Source organism: Centrocercus urophasianus, unplaced genomic scaffold (genome assembly GCF_019232065.1).
Source record: "Centrocercus urophasianus isolate 14NV4802_14NV808 unplaced genomic scaffold, USGS_Curo_1.0 seq_10, whole genome shotgun sequence".
Classification (NCBI taxonomy): Eukaryota; Metazoa; Chordata; class Aves; order Galliformes; family Phasianidae; genus Centrocercus; species Centrocercus urophasianus.
This window is the reverse complement of record NW_024884142.1, coordinates 90,346,013-90,366,087: the sequence shown is the minus strand read 5'-3', so window position 1 is coordinate 90,366,087 and position 20,075 is coordinate 90,346,013. Positions and strand designations below refer to the sequence as shown.

General features: G+C 37.4%; 1 protein-coding gene across 5 annotated transcripts in view; it reads right to left on the bottom strand.

Moving 5' to 3' along the window:
- The window catches only part of LOC122164964 (SLX4 interacting protein), a 110,806-nt gene that overhangs the window by 73,248 nt on the left and 17,483 nt on the right, over positions 1–20,075 (bottom strand). For all 5 annotated transcript variants that reach the window (XR_006170351.1, XR_006170358.1, XR_006170357.1 and 2 more), the window contains exon 4: positions 1,778–1,867. Coding sequence is in view for 1 of the 5 variants with exons in the window: in XM_042827487.1 (XP_042683421.1) it covers positions 1,778–1,867 (90 nt within the window). In the remaining 4 variants the exon portion in view is untranslated. The remainder of the gene's footprint in view (positions 1–1,777; positions 1,868–20,075) is intronic.

Sequence of the window (20,075 nt, the reverse complement as noted above, 5' to 3'; positions counted from 1 at the left end):
CCAAAATGACCCTTATACACCACACAGCAGCACGCAGAGACTGTGCTCAGTAAAGTGCCCCGCCAGACAACGTGCACGGCCTTTTCTAACACCATCCCCACACTAACGGGCTTGTATGCAGCTCCCAGCCTGCCTCACACAGCCTGCACTCTTCTCTCCACCCTGAATCGCACGGCCAGCAGAGCACGCCATTCCCTCCCTGCGGCAGTACCGCGCCTGCCTCCACGTTATCCCTCTGCAGGGCTCTGCATCCCACAGACAGCAGCCACTTCTGCCAGGGGAAGGGAGGATCAGCACAAATCATGCTTTTGTTACATGGTGCCTGAAAGGCATCTGCTTTTCCCCACCGTTTCTCAGACAGACAAACAAACAAAGGTTGCACCACTGTTCAGGTGATGAATTCTGGAGATGTGAAAAATTTGTTGCAGTGAAAATTTAAAAAAAAAAAAACAAACCATAAAAAAACCCACAGGCATAATTTGACCTTTTTTCTCCGGTACAACAAAGGCTCTGTGTAGGGCTTTCAGGAAGCAAATTGTAAAGCTATTGGAATCACACTTCTTGGTTGTTGAAAATATGCACCCTTTGTACTTCTCTCAAAACACACGGTCACAGCAACGCACTGAATGCTGCCCCGTCATGCCTCTTTATTAAATCACTCATGATCTAATTTCCTGAAATTCCCATCTTTTGTTTTGGCAATGATACAGAATACATTTTGAAAGCACTTAAAACTTATAACCAAGATAGTGCCAATTATAAATAGAAGCGGTAAGGAGTATTCATTTACTTGAGGAAAAAAGTCATCTAAAAGACTTCCCGTATTTTCTCCTTTGTCTGATTCTTAAAGCACAAATTGGGTGAACCTGATAAATATTCTGCCTTCACTCCCTCTGACAACTAATTTGGAAGGTTTGGGTGTGTTGTTTTTTCCTTTTTCTTTAAACATTGCTGTGACCATACGGGGATGCTCTGCAGTGACAAGTTAATTATGCCATTATTAGGAAAGCTATCCGCTGAAAATTACCGTAACAGAGACTTGCGGGAAACTCCACAGGCATCTCAAACATGTCTTGCATTCATTTTCAGCAGGGAGCTTCTCAAGTTCCCATGCAGACTGAAATAGGGGAAAACTCCGGCCAGTAACTCATCATGAGATTCTTACAGAAATCACAGAATCTGATGAAAGTTACATTTGTAATTTTACTGGTTGCTGAGGCTCTGAATTTCCCAGATTTCATCTGCTGTTAGGATATTAAATGATACATTTCAAAATCAAGTTTAATAATCTCCCTTAATGAGATACAGTAGTTCTGTTATACATTACCTTGCATATCATGCATATACATTATATTTTCTTGCACTCGCTCTCTAAACTAAATACCATTCACACTTTCCTAAATGTGATAAAACAGTTAACAGGCTTTTCACCAACAAGCTCTACAAAAGTGATACCTGTCACAAGCCATTATTCATAACTCAGGACAGTTTACAAAAGACAAAGATACCGTCAGAGAGATGCTTTTAAAACCAAAGTCAGAAGAATCAAAACCACATGCATACACATGCAGAGCTTAAAAATTAAAAGGGAAATAGAAAGTGGCCATTAGTGACCCAAAAAGCACGTGTAGTTCACTTAGGGCCCCACAGCAACCATTCAGTTAGGCACAACCAGCAGCGCTCTCATCGTAACACTGAAAAACACAGAACAGTTCAAGGCTATCCAACATTTCCCTGTGACCACAGGCTTTTGAAGTAGAACTGTTATTTGTTGTACCTCCTTCTCCTGATCTGAAAACCAGCTGGTGTCTTTATTGGAGCCTTCGGGCAAAATATGAACATCTACCAAAACAGCAAAGTTCCCACACTGAAAAAAAGAAACACAAATTAAAAAGAAATAAAAAAGGTTCAATTGTAGCTGTCGAGAAACAAGGAAGTAAAGAATCAAGTACATATATGCATGGGAGTCAGAGATGCAACAAGCAAAGTGCAGAAGTTTGTGGCGGACTACAGAGTATGGAATTGCAAATTGATATTTATCAGCGAACTTAATGAGAAATCAGAGTGCCAACACACTTCAGGTAGCTAACAGAAAGCTTTGAACTATAACAGCAAGCACCAAGCACTCTGAATTTTCTTCCATCTGTACCTCTTGAAAATGGAAATTCAGGTAAATTACCCTGTGAAAAATAAGCTATCCTTTCACCAAACTCCCAAAAGCAAAAATAAAAGGAACAGTAAAGTTTGAAGAATTGTGGTAATTACCTCATGCTCATTCACATCTGTCATTCAGCCAATACTTTTAATAGTTCAATGATTATAAGACTATTACTCTTACAAGACACTTCTAGGATGATGCAGGCTCCATCACAAAGGGTCACATACACATCTCCTTAGTTCCGCTGTGAGCTGTATCACCTCTACAGAGAGAATAATGCCTCATGCCACATGTAGAAGTATGGTGTGTCATAACCCTAAATCTTCCCTTTTCTGCTGAGACTCAGCACCGAATCTCATTAATATTTCCTTTAATGGAATATCTTGCAAGGTAAAACCTTCTCCTCTCTTTTTTGGCTCTTTGCATCACATCTATGTCACAATACACTCATTCTGTGAGACTAGGCATGTGCGGTCATGGCAACTACGCATCTGGAATGCCTGATGGAATAGAAAGAAAGAACATCCTGCTATCAGACAAGCCTTAAAGGTGTACATACAGCCCAGATTGAGATCTGTTTCCTTTCAGGGTGATGCTGCAGCATACACTTTCTGTTCTAAGTTTCTCACTAGATTTGCCCTTCACTGCCAAACATCTGCATACCCCACATCAGAATTCCCAGCGCAAATGCAACTATTTCTAGGAATAATGTGGTATATATTTTTAGTCTATAGTTGTTCATCACCTATAGTCCAAAAGTCTAAGTTTTAGGCTTGTGGTATAGCAAAAAAAAGAGTCTTTGAGAGTCTCCTTACCTGCATGGCTAGTACAACAAGCAACCACATTTATACACTGATTTTACTAATCATGATAGCACATTTGGTAAATTAGATACTTGTGGGATTGCCTAATTACCCAGGAACAGAACTATTTAAATAATGATTTAACTATACTTAAAATATAATGCATGAGCAATATCATATTGAAAGCAGAATGCAAGGCTTCAGCAAATGAGGCAGGCAGCGTGAAATTAGTTCTATGTTACTTACAGGCATCATTCACTGAAAGAACAGAACGCTTTGATCTGTTTATCAAAAGGATTCTCTTCTCCAGAGAACCAAGAACTGCCATATGGCTGCAATAGCAAACCTCTTCAAGCTTTACAATGACAGCAAAATCCCTCTCAGAAATTCTGGTGAATTATTAGTCAGCTCTAAAAAACTTTTGAGTTGACTACTGATCATCAAGGCTATAGCAGACACTGCATATGATAGGTACAGAGGGGTTGTAAGTTATTCATAGTATGTCACTCACAACAACAAACAAGAGCTTGATATGTCAAGAAAATTCCAATTATCTAGAGCTGGGGGCTAACTTGCACTATTTGGTACTCGCTGCAGAACCTTTGTTTATGTAAATAGATACAGATATACATAGATACAGAGACATATGCACACATGCAAAGCACAGACATGTTTTTAATGAGATAGCATTTGTAATTATTTTCTTTCAAATAACAATATTTGTCTCACTTATCAATCATAAGACAACTCGAAAACATAAAATAACCATATTTGAAACAAGATGCTGAAACAGTCCCAAGTTATTTTAAAACACCACTAATAGACTAAACATTTGTAATACTTCAAAGAAAAACAAATATATATGAGTAGTGTGTAAATCCTTGTAATAGATGAGCTTTCCTAATGGAAGATTCCTGGCCCTTGGCATTTTGGAGCACTCTGCTTGTGGAATCTTATCCGGAACCATTTCAACACCAAAATCCCCACAGCCTCACCACTCAACTACAGACACGCTTCAGAACAGGACACAAGGAAGCAGAACTGCCCAGGACAAATAGGATTAAAGGAAAATAGCACAGATCTTTTGGTGGTACTGTAAACTCCTATTTTTCCCAAGCTCCGAATGTGACACAGACAGCAGCTCCTGAGCATGATTCCAGGGCACACTGTGCTTAATCCCTACACCTATATTTATACTTCATATTCCTTCACGTGGTACAGATTTACATACAGTATTTGCACCAAACAGCTAAATACAACTTTGCCCCAGCAGCAAAGGAAGAGTTCCCTTTAAAGTCTGAACTCCAATATAAATAATTGTAGGAAATGGAGGTAAGAGGAAGATATGCAGTGTTTATGTTAATAGATAGGATGTTCTTTAAAAGGTTTCTGAGTTATTTTTCTTTATGCTCCAAAGACATGTAATTCTATTAAAATACTAGTTTATATTTTGGAGAAAATGCAGTGCCTTCAGTCATTAGGGCTGCAAGAAGCAACTTGTCACTGAGAGGCAAATAAAACAACTGTTTTGTTTTCTTTTTCAGCCTATCTCAAGATTTGTACGGAAAATAAATTTGAGATGCAATTGTCAAAACTTGGACCTGACACCCTAATTTGATGGGAAACAGGTCAATAATCACAACAAAATTTTACTTTCTATTATTATACAATTTTAAAAAGTAATGTACAATTAAACACAAAATCAGATGTGCCAGTTTGTTATCTTCCATAATTCTAAAACTCAAAAATCTCATTTTCTCAGGTTACTGTACTCACCATAGCACTATAACAACATTCAAGCTTTGTTAAGCGTAAGGTTGTAAATTCTCTCAGAATGTTGTCAGTATATTGTTATACAGTAATGCATCTGATTCAGACCATATTTTCTGGAATCAAACTGTTTATAAAAACACATCAAACACTGAATAGGTTCTGCAAATTGAAAAGATAAACCAGCACATAAACTGAATGAATACCAGTGCAAAGTGGTAACTCAATCAAGGAAAATAACCTTCTCATAACCTGCTATAACCTCGGCCCAGGATAATCCAATATTAGATAGATCACTAGTAGATAAACCTGAAAAAATACTGCCACACTCATCTTCTCAATAAGGCAGCCCCTATATGGTACTCTCCCTTGTTGAAATGGCATTGCTTCAAACAGCCTTAAAACAGTCCTTGTAAACAAAATTATTCGGAAGGCTGGGAATAAGTACGGTGATTTTGTATTCAGCTGCATCATTCCAAATGTGCTGCATCTCTGACCAAGGCAGAAATGGATGGCTAGCCCCCCCCGAGGCATATTAGAATTTCTCTATTCTGTGATTATTGTGCAGATGGGAGCTGTACAGCCAGCATTAATTGATGCCCAGTTCAAAACGAAGTGTGTGATATTTTGGCTATTTTGTAGTCCCAAAATCTTAGGGATTTGCTGTGTTGTTTTTAGTGTACATTAATCAGTAATACCTTTCCTGATAAACTTTGCTTTGTTTATAATTAAATTTTAATTACAGGACTTTGAAGCATATATCTCAGTTCCACTGGGGGAGAAGAATGCCCTATACTACAAAACCTCCAGTTTTCCAGGCTAAGCACAGAGGAACTGTAATGTTTCCAGTCCTTTTAAATTCCCTTTTGCCTTTCCAGAAAGCTGTGGTATTGAGCTAGAGTGATAATTGTATTTCATATTCAGATTATGTCTATCATTTGATTTTGGGGGTTTGTTTGTTTGCCTGTTAAATTTAAGACTACATCCTGATGGGCACTCAGAGCTACCACAATGCTGGAAAGGGCTACTAAAGACATTATTGTTAGAAGGTGCCATCAGCCTCCAGGTGGCAAAAGCACAGCTAAGAGAAATTGTGAAAATAAATCATAGGTTTGAAGGAAATATCCTCTAACAACCAGAAAAATACTTATAATATATTTCATTCTTTCCACAGTTTTTCTAAAATCAATAGACGTTCCAAGTTCAATTTTATCAGTTCAAAAGTCTACAACAGTAAGCATAAAAATATTTTGTATTGGTCCATACATCATGCCAACTTCATTATGACAGTATATGAATGCTACCCTTCAGTTTTTCCAGGCTTTTTAGAAGCAAGTTTATTTTACTGCTTCATCTTTCTGACTCCAAAGAAAACAGGCTTTCCTTTTGTTTACACATTGCAAGCAATTATTTTCAGTATTTTGATTCTTTTTCTCTTCTAGAGCAATAGGAAAATAAAGTCATTTAGTAAGAATACAGCATAGGAGCATTTATGTATGTTATTATACACAAAAAAATATATATTCATTTATAAATGCATCTTAGTGTTACTATGCTTCAAGGTAACACAGTTTCCCAAACAGAAGGACAAACTTTTCTGGTAGCCAAATGCCTTAACCTGCATTAACTCAGCCTGCATGGCTCAGGACAGCTGCAGGTGCCACCACTGCTGCAGATGGCTGTATGAGAGCAAAGGAGATTCGGTATCATCGGATATGATAATTATTTTAATCTTTTTAGAAATAAAATTACATTTTGATATGCCTATGGCTTTTGCAAATATTTTTCAAGTATCTCTAGAATTTGAGACTTGGGGTGTTTCCCTCCTAGAAAAAAAAACAGGAGCAAGGGGGTTACTTACTTTTTATTTTTATTTTTTAAATGATTGGGTTGTTGAGTTTTTTTGCTATACAGCCAACTTTCACAGAAACAGCTCTCTCTAATTACTGCTAAAAGCAACATGGTCTTCCAACTTCTAATTCCGGGGGTTTAGGAAACAACAGGTTACCATGGCCTGGCTTTACAATCATGAGATCAAGTACAGGGTCACCTGCCAAGAGGAACTATGAGTATAAAAGGATCAACCATCAGCTGATTCAGAAGGAGTACAGAACACATCAGGGAGAAGGCTCTCAAGAAGCAGGAATTCAAGGAGTGCACAATCCAAGTTTGTTCTTCAGAATGGTCAAGATTTAAGAACTAAAACCGAGGGAGAAAAATCATCTTCTTTTGACCTTTTCTCATCTCTAAACGATGACTGGCTGGTTCTGGAAAACGTGCAAAGCTTGTAGGTTTTTGTTTGCTCTGACATACTGTATGTCTCTGAAGAATGAGTGTAACCCAAAACATCCTCAAAGCTGAGCCATTCACTATTTCATTGGTGGATCCACAGCTGCTTGTACTGCTTGCAAAATGGGACTACAGATCTTGAACCATAAGAAAAGATTGAAGATCTGCATAACTGGAAAAGTAACTAGAAATTTGCGCCCAGAGCCTTCAGCTGTGCTAGGCTGTGGAAAACTTTACAGAGTTTAGGCCATATACTGCATTATAATGAGCATCCAGCAAACAGTCAGACTGCCCTCTGAAAATCTCAAACAGAACTCTACTTTATTTACTAGAGTTTTCAGAAGTTTTGACAAATGGCTGATGGTGTTGACAGTGGATTACAGGGAAGAGCTAACACCTCTGCTTCCAAAATCTGCAGGATCACTCTGCAACAGTAAAAAGGGAGCACACGATCAACACCACCAGCCTAGTGAATGAGTGTTTTAGTGGAACGAAAAAACAACTTAAAAACTCAGCCAGTAAGCTACAGTAATATGAACCCACATTCAGGGGTTCATATACCCACCAGTGGTTTGACAGCTAAACTAGATGATCTTAGACATCTTTTCCAATTTTCATTCTGTGATTCTATACCAGCAGAGAGGTGCAAGCAGCGAACAAGCCTTTAGGACAAACTTTTGGGAAAAGCAGTCTGAGCACACAAGAACACCACCTCAAAGCAGGTTGTTAAACTCTCAGAAGATGTGGATAGACAGAATAATAAATATAAAGAATGATGGAAAAAAATTGAAAACAAGTGTCAATGGCTTACAGGCTGGTTTGACCCAGTTCTGTGACTAATGGGGAGGAGGGACCCACAGACCCTGGGAAAGGGGAAAATAGTAGGGAGATGGGCCTAAAAACAAAACAGTGACAATGATATGTGGAAGAAAGTTAATTTACTAAATGAGATCTCAGAATGCAAGACAACACTATATAATACAATATAATCAGAATTGAAGCTATTCAATCAAATAAAATGAGAGAGAGTGCATTCAAAAACCAAAAGCCTTACTGTAATTCTGAAGGTGAGACTGCTAGGGAGCACACGCTGCAGAGACAAGCAGAAAGGAAAAAAAGGGACATCTTGTGACTGGCCAACAGTTGTATCTTTCTGTCTGAATGGAAATGAAAAGCCCTCTGGGGTACGCAGTTCTTCTCTTCTGAGAAGCAAGTACACAGAAAATCAGCAGTTCAGGGAACTGGAGCATTATCTCTAACTTCTAGAGCTCTACATGATGTTGTGATGTGAAATACTGATATCAAGAATCATAAAACCATGACAACAAAAAGACATGCTGATGATTCAACCCCCAGGAAAATGTAAAGAAATCTAAATAGTTTCAAATCTGATGGAGCTGTGTATTATAACAGAGACTCTCAAATTAAGCACTAACACGCTGTTGTTAAAGTGCATAATTATGAGAGATCCACCCAGATCAGTAGATTAAATCAATCAAGACAACACCTTTAAGAACACCCTAAATATCTGCTGCTGTAAAACATGTACTCTAAAGCATGTATCTGCCACTCTAAAGCTTTAGCAATGCTAGAATATTACATTGCAAGCAGAGCCCTTCAGTTCATCACCCACAGCCAGGCTAAGTAGTCATTACTTAATCTAAACATCTGAACTGCTCTATCAGGTGCAACATTGAAAAAGAGGCCTAAATTGCATGAGAGAATTAAGCTTAATTTATGTTGTCACTCTGTGCTGGTCTGTTCCCAGTTCTGTAGGAGGTTTGCAGACTCCAAATTGAATGGAGGCATGTAGCTGGAGCCCAAACAATTGCAAAATGCAAGTTTTTCCTCCAGGCAAACTCTCCAAGTAGCAGTGCAAACTCAACGTTGTTTTGATAGGACGTAGACCATTCCGTGCCTGTGTCAGAACCGATCCGAAATAGATAAAGACTCCAACAACGAATAGCAGAAATAGAAGCACAGTATTTGTTCAAGGTAATGGAAAAATAATTTGAGATTCCAACTCAAAAAGTTGGAAAGTGCTGCTTTCACTCCTGGGTTGTAAAATATTATAAATACTACAGTATGTTTAAAATTCTAAGGAGCAGGCCAGCAAGAAATATTAATCTCCACAGCAGCCTGCATTTATGGCAGTTGAGTTTACTGGGAGGGAATACAAGAGAATTTATCTACATTGAATTATTTTCTAATCAACAGTAAGGACGTTGCTTAGGTTTGGACATGCCAGTAGGGTGACAAAGGATGACATGTTACTGTCTATCACTTTTCTTTGGCCAATGGGTGTAGATAGAGATGAGAGCTATTTTACCTAACTCTCTCCCTAAGGTATCCACAATAGAAGATGGGTGTGACAAGAATGACCTTGTCCCTACAGTACAGTACTGGAATTCAGGACAACTGTTGTGGTTCTGCAAAGTCAGCGTTGCAATTTAGTTTCTTATTTGTGAAAAGATAAAGAAACCAGCAAGCATCCTATAGAAACAGTTCTGCACATTCATTAGAAAACGAATATTTTCTAATGTACAATCAGATACCACAGTAATGTTAAGCACTGATAACTGACAACAGTGACCAATTTCCTCTGATTTCACAGCACTGTAGATGAACAAAGTACCTAGTTGACTATCAGCTTCTACCATATTACACCACAGTAACTACATTCAATTTCAAATTTACTATTTCTAACCATCATAGGTCTAGTGATTGTTTAAAATAACTGAAATGATCAGTCTCATAATATATTAAAAGGTTTTTTTCATTAAAATCCTACTAAGAAACAGCAGGTCCAACAAATGAGATCATGAATAGCAGAGCCCATATAATTTTCTAAGTATTACAAGCCAGCAATTTCAAAAAAAACAAAAAAACCCTAAGCACCCATTTCAGACCTTAACCTTGTAAATAATTTTCCCAGCTTTTCCATAAATACACCCTCCATGCTACATGTTAATTAACAAACCTGATTGTGACTTAATTGTATAAGAAAATATTTTCAACTACATAGTGGTAAGTTGGTGATGTATTTGTTAAGTAAATGAAAAAAAAAAACCACCACACAGAACAGCTAAGGAGCTTAGTGTCATGCCACGCTATTTCTTGTTTCTGCATATTCTAGTCATGACAAGAAAATCAAGTGCAATAAAAATTAAAACAAAAAGGCACCGCCCTGAATACTTCTGATGTAAATGGTGTGAGAAGAAATAAATCCAGCCACTGAATACCATGCAAGACACTATTTACAAAATTACTGTAAAATGAAGAATAGATTAAAAACAAAAAGAATCCAGTATTTGTTTGGTAAGGTAACTGCACAGTATTAAGATAAAGAGAGAAGCAATTCCCAAGCACATGATGCATCCAGTAAGATATTTCTTGAGTTCTTCGTACCACAGCTGCAGGGTTGGGCCGACTTCCCTTGCACAAAAACAGAATAGGGAAGCGAGGGCAGGTCCCAAGCAGGAAATCATTCCACGTTCCCTAATTTTGCAACTATTTTACTAAGCTTCTGATTCCTCTTTATATCAAGAGACAAGGTCTCACCTGCACTAAAATTGACTTCCTTTCCTCCCTCTCATGAAGATGTTACCTACCGCAGCATGCAGCTACTTAAGGGGGAAGCAGGAGGCAACAGAAAACCAAACATCTGCAGCCCATGTTTCAATATAAAATATTTGCAGATGTTAACTCTTGATGCCAAAATAACAGATTAAAGATACATTGATTACACATGCTTAGGCTTTAAGACAAATACATAAAGCCAAAGTATTTTTTATTTGCAAAACAGACTGGCAAGCCAAATGAAAAGGATTTCTTAGTATTGTTAAATCTGCTTAAGTGGTTTCAATGTTACATTTTCCAAGTGTGTAAAAGAAGATTTTTTTTAACTTTGCATTTTTAACTAATTTGTCCTTAAATTGAGTTAAGCCAGGAAAGTATCAGAACTGCATAAAGGCTTTTTCAGAAGTAACATGAGAAGTGAGAAGGGCATATAATAAAAAATAGCTCCTTTGGACAAAATCCTTAAATTAAGTGGTTATGTAATATTAATAATTACGTTTTGTCAACATAAAAGAGAAGGAAGCTCAACGACATCATCAGTGTTTTGTCTATAAATGTACAACAGATTAAACAAGGAATGCTCCAAATCTTACTCCTGAAAAAGCAGAATCAAATGGATAGAGAACACAAGGAATCTCAAAATATAAAAAGATCAGAAAAAATCACAAGGAATTACCGGCTACAAAGCAATGCAGGGTGAAATATATATATATATATATATTTTTTTTTTTAGAGTGCACTGAAAAAAAAAGGGCTTTTATTTGCCATTCAACAGATTGTATAATATTTAGATTTTGTGCATAAGTAAAACAGAAATGGAGTAAAAAAAGGAGAAGACCACTGTAGAACACTGAAGAGCTCATAACAAGTGGGAACGAGCAGTGAGGTGTCCCACTGCTACCAGACAGATGTGCTGCCAGGGGAAGGCTGCTCAGGCTGCGGGTGGGCAGCCACTACCCCATCTGTGTGTCCTTGTCCCTGCTGCCTGCACCTCATCTCTTCCTGAGGTCTCAGGGTCAGTTTGGGTTGAATATCAGGAAAAATTTCTCAGAAAGAGTGGTGAGGCATTGGCATAAGCTGCCCAGGGAGGTGGTGGAAAAGTGAGATAAGTGGCCTTCCAGTACCTGAAGGGGGCCTACAGGAACGCTGAGGAGGGACTTTTTATAAGGGCATATAGTGACAGGACAAGGGGAAATGGTTTTAAACTGGAAGAGAGTAGACTTAGACTAGATATTAGGAAGAAATTCTTTACTGTGAAGGTGGTGAGACACTGGCACAGGTTGCCCAGCAACTTTATGGATACTCATCCCCTGGAGATGTTCAAAGCCAGGCTGGATGGGGCTGTGAGCAACCTGGTCTACTGGGAGGTGTCCCTGCCTATAGCAGGAGGGGTTGGAACTGGGTGGTCTTAATGGTCCCTTCCACCCCCAACCATTCTATGATTCTATGAGTTACTGTCCCTGCAGATGTTCAAGAACCATGGAGAGGTGACAGTGAGGGACATGGTGAGTGAGCATGGCAGGGGATGGGGTCAACAGCTTGACATGGTGATCTTAGGGGTCTTTTCCAACCTTAATGATTCCATGCTGCTGCCAGGATGGAGCAGGCATAACTGATCCCTAACCACCTCGTTTTAAAAGGCATATTAAAACTACTAAACAAAATCGGAACCTTTTGACAGAAATAAATAGGGGTGTCTATTCACATCTCAATCCTAACATACAGAAGAAAGCAGCAACCTCTGAGAAGAGAGCAGGCCAATGAAAAGCAGGTGGCAGATGACACAACTTAAACCAGATTGCAGCTGAAGAAATCCACCTGTGCCCTCCCACTAGGCCTTCAGAAGGCACTCAGTAACACATCACTGATCAATAATGAAGGCAGGAGCACAGAGCATTAAATAGAAGATAAAATAATCGGTATTTATGTACATTCAGCAAGTGCATCAACTCTTCATAACAATAAAAATAAAAGACAAAAAACAGTGACAGTCATTACTGCAAATATTCATCTATCTACAACTCAGTTGTTCAGACTGAGGTTGGGGTGTGCCAACCATTTATATGTAAAAGGTTTGTAAAAATTATTCAATCTACTTGAGACTCTTCACTGAGGGAAATGATTATCTAAGCTCATTCTGAATGACTTTTACAGGAAAAAAAATGCTGGGTTACCATAGAAATAAAGAAACTCAGAACTTGACACAATTATAGATTAATCTGGGACTGGTTTTGTTTGTTTCTGTAACTCTTTGTCACACTAAGCACATTGATAGGTACTTTATTCACATGTAGTCAATTAAGTAACGGAAACCCAAGAGAAAATGCTCATTTCAGTATTATGTGCCAACAGTCTGGGTGACGCACTGCTCATTTTCACCTACTATGAAGAACCACAGGAACAACACGCTCCATGGATTTCAGAGTAGCCTATTTTTACAGCAGAGAGGAGAAAAAACAAAGGTAGGAGGATTCATTCATTTTCAGAATTTCTGTTACACTGAGCTCAAAAAAGATGCTGCCTCAAGGAAGGAAGAGGACTTAGCTCTAATAATGTTAAAAATACTGCCAGTACCTACGATATCTGGTATTTGGGAATACATTTAAGAAAAAAGTTTTTGCTTTTTTTTTTTTTTTTTTTTTTTTTTCCTTTCTCCCCTTCAAAACCCATGGATTATGTTACTAATTGGGAATATTTGGGAAATATTCCCACAATTATGTTTATAAATGGTGAGTACCAGCGTTAATTACCAGCTATCCTAACACACATGGAAAACATTAAAACCACTTAAAATTAATAAACAGTGTTGATTTTTTTTTTTTTTTTTTTTTGTAACAAAATGTACATTTTTAAAATGTAAAAAGTGATATTGAGTCAATCCAAAAGTTCACAGTGAACTGTATCTCGTGGCTGACAGGGGCTAGTTTAGGCTTAGGCACATTTAACAGAGAGAACAAATAATGAAACCTTTCCTCAATAGCCTTCTTGGATGTCCAGCACCTTAGATGTGAGGATTCAGGGTTTTCCAACCCATAGGCTGTATCTGCACTTAGTAGTTGTCAGTGACAGTTTACTCACACAATTTGTCAGACCAATGTGTAAAACTGCAAGCAGGCCAACAAGCCAATCTCACATGCAGAAAGAACCGCATCTTCTACTTCATTTCAAAATGATCCTGTTGGTTTAGCTTAACACCCTCAAAGTAACAGTCCCTTCTTATTTAACTCTTCCCACCATCCATGATTTAATAAGCCAATATTACTCCCCACCCACCCACCTCCAATTGTTTCTTTTCCAGGCTGATTAGGATTAAATCATTCCTTACACTGAAGATGTTCCACACCTTTCAGTAATTTTCGCAGCTCCACTAAGAATTATATACATATACACTTGATATAAAATAAATGTGCCTTTAATTTGTACCACAGCCTGATGATGGTATTACTTATGTTTTCTTCACTCTGTTCCTCAGATTTCCCAGAAATATTTTTGCTTTACAAAATGCCACAATGAATTAAGCTGATGCTTTCAGAGAACACTGTAAACTTTAACAACACTTTCCCATGTGGTGATAGGTTGTTCAGCAGCCACACACACACGCTTGGAGTTCCTCTCCCTCACTCAAACGCACATCGCATTCATCTGTTGTTTATAGTACAGCCACTAAACACTGAGAGATTTTGTGCAACAGTTCATTGTAATCCTTTGCTATTCAGCTCCCTTCTCATTTACAAACTGTGACTGGCCCAGAGTTCCCCGTTTCACTCTCTCTCTCCCTTTATCTTTTAGCCAGGTAATCCAGGTAAGACTTGTTTCTTTTTTTTTAAGCTTACTTAAAGCACTTTACCAATCACTTTCATGGAATCTAAATGGGTTACAACAACCAGATTTCTCTGGTCTTTACACACACTGGTCCCTGCAAAGAAGCTTCTTTACAATGGGGTTCTGACTATTCCCAAAGCATGACACAAATGCATACATCTCTGAATTCTACCTTAACGAGTTTGCACTAATCTGCCGATACACGTTAGACACCGACCTGACACAGTTACCAGTTCTGTAACAGGAGGCACTATCGAATACACGAAGCTGTGGCAGTTTGCAAAGAATAAGCTCTGCAGAGGTTTATTACTCACCTTTATGCTAACATTGGGCTTTTTGAGTACTTACTCCAGTGCAAAGTACAAAATAACGAACATAACCAACTATAGCAAGACCCACTCTTGTGGTGTTTTCTATGTTTTTTTTTTTTTACAGCTGAGAACATAACAGAACTGGAAGACAAGTTTTCAGTGTTTGCCTGCTTCAAAAATTACAGCTTTTTAACATCTTAGCGAGCAGCAAAGTGCTAATGTTACCTATCTGAATTAAAACTAGTCCAACTGCAATGTTAATCTGTATGCAGCAACCTGTTAAAACTAAAAAATAACTTGGAATTACTGATGTCCTCAGTGCAGCTCACTGCCCATAACCCACCCCTATCTGTTTGGCTTCGTAAGAGAGAAACACGATTCATAAGCAGCAAGCATTGCTAACCACTGCATTGCAATTTAACATCCACAATCAATAAAAACCAGACAACTACCACTGCCAGCTGCTTCAATATGCAACAAGGGGTAAATTGTTTTCTTCACTTACAATTTTGCCTCTCCATAAAATGTTTTCAACGTTTAAAAAAATCCTAAAAAGTTGAGAGCAATGTAGCATTTTGCATTAATAAGAACAGAGCATTTTTCTTTAAACTAGTCAACGATCACTTGCCAGAACTGTAAAAAGCAGATCTTTGTTACATTGTGTCCCACCAAAAACAACTGTTCCTTAACTTTCTAGTCCTTTTAATTTATTACCACAGCAAGGACGTATAACTCAAATTTTTAATCACCAACAGGACAACAGTAAAATAATAATGTTAGTGCATCACTGTAAGAGAAGACTTTTTCCTCTGCTTGCTGAACTAGAGCTCTGGTCTATGTCACTCTCAGTTCCCAAGCTTCTTTCCACCTCTCCTTATCTCTGTCTTCATTTTCCCACTGTCAAAGCCTGTTTTTTCCAGGAAGGAAAGTTATGGTAAAGATGAGGAATATTGTTCAGCACCTCTTTGCCCTTTGGCACTGTTATCAAGCACTGGGATTTTATCTACCACATTAGCAGAGATCTTACAAAAAACACATTCCTTTTTGTATAATGTACATGGTGGTCATTCAAACAATAACCAGTAACAGATGTCTGAAGTGAGGAGAATGGACTATTTAAGTTAAACTTTAAAAATTCTGATGATACTTTCCCAGATTTGAAACCATGACACTTAATTTATAACTATCAGTATGGCCATATACTTTTCTTTGTCTGTTTATTTCTAGTTCCAGCCTCAGTAAGTATACTTTGTCCATCAAGTTTTAAGTTTCACTCTGACCTTACAGATAATCTTACCATCAACTTACATTCATTTAGCAGTGTAAAGATAGTGGTAAAAAATGAAAGTCCCTCTGCAAAGAACCCAACACCCAAATAAGGAATCCTGACACAGACTATGAACTTGAATGCTTACTTAGTATTAGTGGTCACATTTAGCAGTCTTCAATGACCACATGGGAAAGCTTTTATTTCCAAGGAAGCACAGAAAGAATAAAAGAAAAGTATAAAAGAGTATAAAAGAAATGTAACCTGTAGATTTTTTTTTCCCTTTGAAGCTTTAGCATTGCAAGATTTATTTATTTTCTTAAATTATTATTCTTCTTCTTAAATATCTGCTTTCCAGGAATTTTTAACAAACACACTCACTGTGCACAGGAAATAAAGGATTTTTAAAGCAGCTCTCCTCTACAGTTCCATATTTCAAGAAAGTATTGAAGGTATCAGAATAAAATATGCCAAGAATCTATTTTCATAAACTGCATCTGCCAACAGCGCTTTTACTCACACAAGGAGTAGTTCTACACATCAGTGTGGCACAACAGTCTTCACGCTGGTATGTTGTGTTTGATTACATTATTTTCACGATCCCTTTTACCAGATTTTCACATGTATTTATGGCCACAATTACTTAAACAAACATTTGTATTAGTTTTTAACGACTGTTATGAAAAATCCACCTCAGCTACCATGCCGCCAATAGTGCTGGCAATGGAAATGAATGGACTCTAAAAGACAACATCAAACTCTGCTACTGGAACATGAATGCACAGATGTAGGGAAGGTTCACAGACGCACTTCACAGCTATTTGTTGACCTTCAGAAAAATATTCATGCCTTTCGATCTTTAAACTTGCCATTATGTTACAAACAACAACCCCAGATCCTCTAAAAGTTTTGTGTTCTTAAGTTTTTGTTAAATATTCAAAGAAGATCAACAAAAAATTCAGAAAACATGCAATACCAGCATTTTAAGGCTTTTCAATCTGCTTCAACAGTATAAATTCCCTTGTGTTTTGCTCAGGACATTCAGCCATGAAATTTCAAGATCATCTAGGGGCAGTAAGTTTCTCCTCTGGAAGAAAAGCAGTGCAACAGCAGCTTCCTGTGTAAAGGTTTTGCCCTCTGTGGGATAGATAAACAGATCTATGAAGCATTCTTCCAACAGACAGATCATGTTACAGGCCAGAAAGTTTCTTTTCTTCCCTACAATATTCACCTGTACCCATGTTATTGGAAACCCACAAAGTTGAAAAAGACAGGCTGACAAGATGGAAACATTTCTATTTCAATGCAATGCCTGCCAGTAATCAGAAGACTGATGCACTAATAGAATACAGTTTGAATGTTAACAGAACTGCAGCTATTACACAATGTGTATTAAGTGTGAAAATCACAGGAGCAAAAACAAGAGGATGAACCCTCACTGGTCCAGATTTCACCTACTAAAGACAATGGCTTTGGTAATGCTACACCAGCTAAGGATCTCCAGCAGCATCTGCTAAGTTACACTGTTACGGCAAAGCTTTTAGCTGTACATGTCTGCAGCTATTTAAAGGGCCAACAAAGGAAAGAGTACACTTTTGCAAAGTTTAACAAACAAAAAAGAGGTTTTTCTTGGATTTCAACATGAGAGAGGGGGAAAAACAAACAACAACACTTTAAGAGAGTATTATCCCCTGGAAAGCATGAGCTCATTTCTCTCAAGCTAAAAAGGAGACAGTGTATTAGGGTCACAACTAGCTCTGTTAAATCAAGAAGACGACGACTGGTTGTGACAGATTACAGTTCCTGGATGTCAGGAACACTGAGTACAACAAAGTCAGGAACATGTGAACATACAGTCCATTTGATCTCTGTCACATTAGCAGGAGAAAGAAAAGAGCACTGCCTCAACGTATCTGAGAATATAGCCACCTAAGTACAGCGCTATATTCCTTTCTGCCTGAATTTTTGCCTGAACAAAGACCTACTCAGAGCTTTAAGAAAAAAGACACAGCAAGACAAATATTTGTATATAGTTAACACAGCAGATACGGGTGTTATTGATCAACCGATAGGACTATGTAGCTAAGATATACAGTTAAATGAAAAGGACATATACCCTTGTCAGACACAAAGAATGGATTTATGCCATCTACTGCAAAGTAATTAACATCAAAGAGAAAGTTAGAAGCCAGGGTGTGGAAATATTTCCAATCATTAATATTAATGCTTACCACACAATAGAAGTGCTAGATGCTCCAAATCTCGCAGGCTTTAAAGGTTTTCAGATCGCCCTTAACATTCCTTCATGGGGCTGAAGATTATCTCAAATTATTTGTTTAAAACTTCGTTCTCTTTTTAATAGAAGATACAGGAAAAAAATACTTCAGATAGATCTGTATAACCTTATATAGTGAAATATTTTATCTCTGAGTGCCTCGGAGATAATGGTATTAATTAATGATTAATGGCAGCCTTCTCAGAAGTAGTGGCAAATTTTACTTGGTGATTACACAGCCTACATGTAAGCAAACAGCCCCCTCCCTTCCCTTACTGAAGTTCTGCAGACGTGTAGTAATGTCACTTTTTTAAAACAACCTACAGAACGGTGATGTATTAAAAATGCAGAAAAGACAAGGACAGAGTTTAATATTTCATATGAATCCAAAGTAATGGCATTAAGATAAGAAAGTGGCTTTCTATTTATCAAATGAGGGAAAAAAAATAAAAGGACTGATCAAATTCTCCTTGCATTTCTCTTTGTAGACTGCCTAGGTAGATTAATGATGAAGGAGGATTCATTGCAAGTGCCAGTCTATGGCTATACTAAAAATACAACCTGATTCTTAAAGTGACTTCACTTCATGTAAACTATGTTTGTTTAACAAACTGATTACAAAATTCCTCAGATGGTTTTTTGTTGTTGTTGTTTTGTTTTGTTGTTTTTTGCTATGAAGGTTAAGTTCATTGTTTGTGCAAATTCTCAAAGTAGCTGGGAAAGAAACAAAATTCTATGCTTGCTTCCTTTAGAACTGTTATTTTAGTATAATGTAGCACTTAAACTTTGTTCAACAGCCATTTAATATACCAAATAATCCATCTTATTAACTACAAGCCCTCAAAGACACTCCAAAACTAATACTTATTAGTAAATTAATAATACTATGAGAATAGTCATGAAGGAAGAAATGAAGAAAAGGATCAGGACTTCAGTCTTCACAACCTTTTGTGATGAAGATGACATGGTGGTTTGACGATATTAAACATATGACCACCAGCACTCGCAGTTCATAGTGGAAATAATAATAATGAAAACGTGTTAAATAAAAAAAATAAAAATAAAAATAAAAATAATTAAAAAAAACCACTAGCTGGGGCAAAGCCACATCAGATCTAGAGATAAGTGAGGCCTGAAATTTACGTCCCCGTCTCCGTAGCTAAATTTTATACAAATTGAAGCTACAGGTTCTTATGAGATGCATTTTAACTGTGCCTACCAATGTATGTGAGAACAACATTCATGAAATGTAAGGCTCTAACATATTTTTAAAGAACCTAAAGGCAGCTGAAAAAGAAAACTAAAACTAGAATGATGATTCTAAAATAAAATCTTCTTTGATCTGTTATCTATTTGAAAGAGCTAAGCTCAATGCAGACAGTAATTGCTGACAAATCCCAACAGTAAACAAACCAGTTTCACATTTTACATATTATCAAGAGGCTACAGAATTAATGATTACAGCCAAAGAAATGTTGACACAGTTGCACACTGAGCCTTAACATGCTGATCATGTTAAAATAGCGCACAAGAAATATTTTTCCACTTTGTCAAAAGCCAGAGTGTTTACACGCTTAAGTGGCGACTTTACTGCCCTGTGTGTGGTCCTATAATTTCAGTATCACAACCATGAATATAAAGAGAAACAGCATGGAATAACCTATTATATTAAAATGAATGCCAGATAGCCAATATTATAAACATTGAGATTTAAACTTCTCAAAATGAGCATTAAAACATGCAAACATCCAAACGTTTACTGATTAAAAAATTACATAAAGCTTTCCCAAAAGTAAACAGA